The following is a 7421-nucleotide window of genomic DNA, read 5'->3' as shown; positions in this document are numbered from 1 at the left end:
GGGACAACTGGTCTTAGCTTGGTGGTTGGAGCTGTTAGACTGGCAGCACTCTAGGCTCTGCTGTTACCTAAATTCCACTTGCCCCACCTCTCCTAGGAGCTCTCAAGTTTGTCCCCTTTTATATACTTCTTTCCTTTACCTTAATTATGTTACAGCTGGGGAAAGAAACTGCTTAGCATCCTTGTTTTGGGTACTACCACCTCTTGATGAAGTATATTGTTTCTCTGAAAAATGGAATTGGCCTTTACCTCATGGTGTTGTTGTGGAACTTGGTAATGAGCATTTCTCAAACAAAAAGTGTGTATTTGCTTTACACAATAGTTACTTAGCACTGAGGTATAGTAATATATTGTGTCACCCTTGCTGAAGGACAGAAGACTTTGTACTCAGTCAGTCTCCTTGAATACTAGCACAGTGTCATGGGCAGAGTAGGAGTTTCGTTCATTTATTCGGCACCTACTCAGGCTTAATAAACCTTAAATGAACCAGACACCATCTTAGGCTTATGTCTTACTGCAATGAGCAAGCAATGCCTGCCCTGCTTGCTGAAACCTGCAAAGCTGACCTTTTCCATTGCATTCACCATGTATTCTGCTTGCAGGCATGGTAATAAAATGCATCTTAGCTCCCCCATTGCCAGAAAGTTTCCTTGGCAATAACATGATCATTCTGCCTTACCCGTTTTATTAAGTATGATAAGAATATATTATATAGCACCTGAAACCATGCCTGTGATGCGACTTCTTGAGAATGTACCAACACCCCAGCGGCAAATATCTATCATAGTTCTTAACAGGGTGTGTTCTGCATGTCCTTCAGAGTGAAGCTATCCATTTTTTTTATCTGTGTATTTCCTTCTGCCTTTCAGAAATGTTTAATTTAGTAGGTGCTCAATTAAGTGCTTACTGATAAAATGAAAAACAATGGAAAGGATGGTAAACATTTGTACTGGATACTACACTAAATATTTCAAAGATACATCCCTCATGTATTCATTTAGCAAATGCCAAACAAATGCCTGTCAAATGTATTATTGGCCACATTAAGTATTATACAGCATATCATGCTGTCTCACGTTGACTGTATTCAGATGTTTCATTGTGCACTTCTATTTTCTAGGATTTACAATTTAGAAAGCCTAAAGGCAAATAGAAAATGCATGATGAAGTTACTGGAAAGGATCCATCTTAAACATGTGCTGTAACTAGCCCCGCAGCTGAATTTGACATTAGTTTATTAAATCCAGACCCAGGGGTTTTCCATTGTTGCATCTTTCAGTAGAGATTATATTAAATCTTGAACACAGGGGTAGAAGGACTGAGAAGAAGCCAGCTTCCCCAACAGCAGCAATATTCAATACTCTAGAATCACCATTTGTTTTATACTGGAGTTTAACACCTAGGTGGTTGGAAAATCCAGCTATTACTATTTTGGTCACCTACTTTTGTATAGTGTCTGGAAAATCTGGTCACTAAGAAAAATGTTTTAATTCATTTATGTTGAAGATGGAAATTTTTTGAGTTTTTGCATGAAATTCATATATGTTACTTAGAAAACTTCAAGAAACAAGAACTTGAAGGAACACAATTCATTGTGTTCCACTCCTGTGGAATTGCTATGGAATTCCAAAAGTAGATCAGTACTCACTTAGGTGTTTCAAGCAGGGCATGGTAGTATACACCTGTAATCTCAGCACTTCAGAAGCTGAGTTGGGAGAATTACCTCAAATTTGAGGGCAACCTGGACTACAAAGCAAGACTCTGTCAAAAAAAAAAGAGCAAAAAAAGAACAAAAAGAAAGAGAAAATAGTGTTTTAAAATGTATCTTGACTAACACAGTTATAAATCTTAGCAGCTTTCCTGTGTAGTGTCATATTATTAAAATTATATACACTTCTCAGAGGACGAAATTAAAGAAGTGAATAAATATATGGAAAAATGCTCCACATCACTAGCCACCCATGAAATGCAAATTAAGACAACACTGAGATACCATCTCACCCCAGAAAGAATGGCTATCATAAACAAATCAACCAACAACAAATGTTGGCGAGGCTGTGGGGAAAAAGGAACCCTTCTCCACTGCTGGTGGGAGTGTAGACTGGTGCAACCGTTATGGAAATCAGTGTGCAGACTCCTTAAAAAACTAGGAGTGGAAATCCCATTCAAACCAGCTAACCCCCTACTGGGAATTTTCCCAGAGGAACTGAAAACATCATATCATAGGGATATATGTGTACCTATATTTATAGCAGCACAATTTGTGATAGCCAAATCTTGGAAACAACCACAATGCCCATTACCTGAGGAATGGATGAAAAAGATGTGGTATTTTTATACAATGGAATATTACTCAGCTATAAAGAATTAGAAACTTGAAGCCTTTATATATAAGTGGATGCCACTTGAAGATATACTCATGAGTGAAATAAACCAGACCCACATGTATAAATATCGTATAGTCTCCCTAGTATAAGGACTCAAAGGAAGAAATAAAAATAGAAAGTCATAACACAATTAAAAGGAAAGTGAGAATTTGAGGATTAGTTAATGAAGAGTAAAGAGAAAAGCTAGAAAACATGACAGGGGCAAAGTCACATATTTATATGCACAAGATGGGAAAGGCAATGGTCCTGAGAATGTTCAGCATGTTTTTGAAAATAGCAGTTAATTGATAGGTCTCTCACCTTGCCTATATATGTGGATACATGTGAATGAAGCAACTGCACTGAAGAAAGCAATGTGTAACAGTAGAGTCATGCTTGGAATGCCTGTCATTCTGGTTTAATTATATACTGCTTGACATGACATATCAATTATGGCCATACTGTCTCTCAAGTAAAGGTTTAAAAAAAAGGGGGGTAATAATTGAAAACATGAGACAAAAAAGTCACAGGATTGTCCTGCTACAAGGTTGTATATTTTTAGATTTCTAAATTTCTGTGTAAAAATATGTAAACACTTATTCTTATTTTTAAATAATTTTTTATCTTTTTAGTCTTTTTTCTTCATATTCTGGAGGGACTCAAAGTTTAACATATCAATACTTGATGGAAAATACCTGTTCCATGTTATACCTAAGATGTTTGATATTCAGACAGGTAGTGAGGTTAAGCTCAACTGCCTATGCTATGCAATAAAATCATTAAGCTTCTCTTCTGTAGGGTTAACAACTTAAGATTGCAGACCAAAAATTAAAGAAAAAGAAGAGTTACAAGAACAGCCAACATTTTGGCTCTAGCATTTCAAGGTCAGTAAGGACTCAGGAAATAGGAGAACCTGTACTGTAACATCCTGTAACTCAATTGTGTCCCAAATTTTCTGATCAAGGAGATTTTAGGGCCACAGAGGAAAGTGATTGATAATGTAGAGTGTGTCTAAGGAGAGTCACGTGAAGAGAAACATTCTCTCAAGCTTTCACAGAGAGCAAATTGGTCAAGCAATGGCTGTGACTCATTCATATGGCTGACACTGATAAAGGTTCTACAAACTGAGATTCGGGGTTTCAGGTTAAATTCTGAGGGGATTTGACTGACCTTATCAGATACAAAAGTTACATTTCTTCTTATATAGGTCTTGCTCTTTCTTGGTCTTAACCATCCAGCAGAAAAGTATGCAAATGAAGTACAAAAGTAAAGCCATATTAATATGATGAGCTGTAAAATGCTCAAGTCAACAACTTCGGACCTTGACAGTTTTATGGAAAACCCACTACTATTATGGACTATTGGACTATATTGGGATATGTTGCTGAATTCATGCACCTAGAGTATCTAAATGACAATGTAATGCCCTTCTCTGACAAAACTAACCAAAAAAGGGGAATACAAATGAATGAACATTTTTGTGTCTGTATACTCAAAATAGCTAGGATACATATAAAGCTCCATTCTCTTAATTCAATGAATAGAGAGGTTTGTTCTAATAGTATTTGAGACAGAATATCAGGTCTGCATCTTGTACAATGAATAACCACTAAGATAACAATATGCAACGTATTATTGAAAATGTACTAATAATCAGTTGTGAAACTGTCTCATTACTATTTCTCAATAGAAATATTTTTTTTTAAAAAAAGAAAATGACTTCACAAAGTCATTGTTTATAAGAAATTATGACATTGTGCTATACCAATATAGAGACCCATGTTCCCAAAAGCCTTTAGGAAGAAAGTTGTAGTGGTTGATACATTGCATCAGCTTGGCTGGATTACCTGCGTGGTTCCATACCCTGGGCCATGGGGGCCCCGCCCCAGGGTGGCTCAACACACTAAGGTTATATAAGGGGCTTGAGGAAGGATTCAGCCTTCCACTCTTTTGGAGGAACTTCAGTATTTGCAGTCAGCTTGGACTCTATCTCCTGGCTTCCAGCGCAGACTCTTCAGCCTCTGGCTTCGATTCTTCAGCTTCCATTGCAGATTCTTCAGCCTTCCATCACAAACCCATTGGCCAACTGATAAGAGACTCACAAGGAGCACTGCAGTGAGCTTCAGACCTCGGGACTCAACCCTTCAGTCCCGGGTGTGCAGACGCCCTCTGCACGCTTCCTCATCCAACTCTGCAGCTGGTTGTCATAAGTTAATCTTGTAATTTCTTATACATTTGTAGATCTTGTGTTATATCTGTTCTTTGTACTATATCTGTTCCTCTAGTGAAACCCTAATACAAAAATTAACTAGATAATTTGAAAGATCAACCAATTAGGAATTTACAGCAGTAGAGTTTTTTAAAATTCAGACACAATCAAAACTTTGTCATCTGTAAATAAATAAAATATGGTATATTCATACAATGATAAAAAATTTTAAAAAATAAAAACAAAATTACAGTTAATGTATCTTAAATAATTTTATTAGCACTTATAAATAACTTGTTATATAGGAGTTCCAGGTATTACTACTCAACACTATAGTAAATTGCTTTCAGAAAATAAGGACCTTGAATGAGGGTAATAACTAATAAAAATTTATTTTAGAAGTACCTTTGGAAAACATATTAAAACTCCACATATAAAAAGTACTTTATTATTCACCATACTAATTTATTTAAAAGCCTGAACACATAAAGAAAATAAGAATACACAAACTTTGAAGGATAGCTTCTGTTTATCAGTGACTTGAAATATTACACAATGAAATAGCATTTAAAGTACAGGAATTATATTGTGAATTAAATTCCAAAATGTATTACATGGTATAATTTCTAAAGAAGTCTAGTAACCATAGGAGGCACATTAATATCACAAAAATATCAAACAAATTTAAAACATTCTTTCTTATACTGTTATGCAAATCTTCAAATATAGGACTATGAGCAGATAAAAATAGAAAGTTTAAAAACTTTCTCAATCTCAACTTTTCTATATAAAATGTCAAAAGCATCATTATAAGAAATACATCTTATTAAGGTTATATTTTCAAATATAAGGCATTTACTTTAGAGAGCAGCAGCTTTTACATTGTTTTAAAAAGAAGCCAGTAGCAGCATGTAAAAATAATATTACAAATAACTAAATAAAAAACTTTTGTCATAAAAAGATTAGCATAATTTAAAAAGGAAGCACCTTTCTTTCATTTTAAAAAGATCTGTGGTCCAAGTCTCTTTTCTCAAAATAGCCCCCTTAAGAACACTCAGGCTTTTTAAAAATTTAATTAGCTGTAAAAGAATACATTCCAATCTAATTACTAGCTGTGTCTAAAGAACACAGGCTATATCTACATAGGATGCTAATGTGCAGTACGGCCAGTTAAAGTACATTCACTTACACACTATGTTTTAAATGAGTTAATACAAGCAAGCACAACTGATAACTTTTGATCTCACATAATTCTCAGCAATAAACTAGATGACACAGCAGCGTATCTGCTGGGGTTTATTATTTTCTAAACGTGTAAACAAAAAGCAACGAAGCATTGCCATAATTTGTAGCTTTTGCTTTTATCAACTGCTACATTAAAACACATTTCAAACTAAAGAACAGCTTAATATCTTGCCTGTAAAACAGCCTGGTGGTCACCAGTTAACTTGGAAAGAAAATTAAAAAAAAAAAATCAATTGACTATAGGAAGTCAGAGATTTGGCTACACATATATTTCATATGTGACCAGTAAAGATGAATGCATTGTGTGTAAATGTATCATATATAACTGTATTAAGTGTGTGGTTCTTACAGGGCACTGATGTCCCTACAATGCTGAGACTTCAGCTGGTTGTGGCTCAGGTTGGACACTTGCCTGGTAGTCTGATTCAGCCTTGTGTATAAGCAGCTGCTGTTTATTCATGCCATGCCCTGAGGAAACCTGAGAAAAATTTAAATACCGCACTAAAAGGATACATGTCTTATTTTGTAATGAAATCAGGTTTTCCGTCAAAACTTTGGCAAAGTTTGTAGAGTGAAGTTCTGAAATATGTGCATATAAAAGTTTTTCTTGTATAACACAAGGTACTATTTCTCTCTTTTGATTCCAAAAGCAAAAATTCTTCTCTTTCTCCTGGAATCAATTTGTCTTCTATCACAGGACATGTTGATAGAAAACAGAGGAGGGGAAAGGACTATAGATAGAAACCATGTTGCTTGGGCCAAACAATAATCCTTCATTTCACTACCTATTAATGTGATAACTCTGATTATTCTTTTTATTACCACATGTGTGTAGTGTTTAAGAACTAATTTTGTGTTAAGTTTACTTGGCCAATGTGTCATGGTTTTTCAACACAAAGCCCTAATCTACCGCGTGGACAGCTAATCAGTGGAAACTTAGGTCTGGTTGTGGCTTTCCACTTAAACTTCAGCGGGTCTGTCAAAGCTAAGCACCACCTCCCAAATAAAATGAAGACTACAGTAATGTACTTGCCAAAATTGAGCGTTGACTCTAAACCTAATGCAACACTTCCCTTTGCTATCGTAATTGGCAATCCAATGCTTGCTTTGGCAGCAAATGCACTAAAATTGGAATGTAATTGACATTTTCCATACTCCTCTATCTTCTTGATGAATGTTGCTGTGGTGGAGAGCTTTCGAAGTACATGAAGTCCTGAAATTGGAAAGTAAATTATATGTAGCTAGACGGCCAGGTACATAGAAGGCACACAATATTATTCTTCATATACACGAGAATTTTCTATTCTAGTCAAAATAAATAAATGCAATGAAATCTTCATGAGGATGACATGGAGCAGGGTGTGTAATTACAAATTTGGAGATGTAGAGCAGACAAAGCTTTCTACCTTGAGTAAGAATTAATAAAATGTCATCATTAAAGGAAGAAAGGGCTGGTAAGATGGCTCAGTGGTCTAAAGCATCTATTTAGAACAAGCTCAGCTAAGCAAAGCACAGGGACCGCAGTTCAATCCCCCAGCACCACATGCCAGCCAACCCCGCCCCCTGGTGGGCTGAGCTGGCCACACACTAAAAATAAAATAA

General features: G+C 35.7%; 1 protein-coding gene and 1 long non-coding RNA gene across 2 annotated transcripts in view; both read right to left on the bottom strand.

Moving 5' to 3' along the window:
* The window catches only part of LOC111816214, a 19114-nt gene extending 13588 nt beyond the window's left edge, over positions 1-5526 (bottom strand). Inside the window, exon 1 of the long non-coding RNA XR_002820666.1 lies at positions 5280-5526. This is a non-coding gene — a long non-coding RNA (uncharacterized LOC111816214). The remainder of the gene's footprint in view (positions 1-5279) is intronic.
* Positions 5527-5528: 2 nt separating this feature from the next.
* The window catches only part of Plscr4 (phospholipid scramblase 4), a 36843-nt gene continuing 34950 nt past the window's right edge, over positions 5529-7421 (bottom strand). The window contains exon 9 of the mRNA XM_023713065.1: positions 5529-7032. Coding sequence (XP_023568833.1) covers positions 6979-7032 — 54 coding nt within the window. The 3' untranslated portion in view covers positions 5529-6978. The remainder of the gene's footprint in view (positions 7033-7421) is intronic.

The sequence above is a fragment of the Octodon degus genome, unplaced genomic scaffold (assembly GCF_000260255.1).
Source record: "Octodon degus isolate 3935 unplaced genomic scaffold, OctDeg1.0 scaffold00028, whole genome shotgun sequence".
NCBI classification, from domain to species: Eukaryota; Metazoa; Chordata; class Mammalia; order Rodentia; family Octodontidae; genus Octodon; species Octodon degus.
This window is presented reverse-complemented; position numbering and strand designations above follow the sequence as displayed.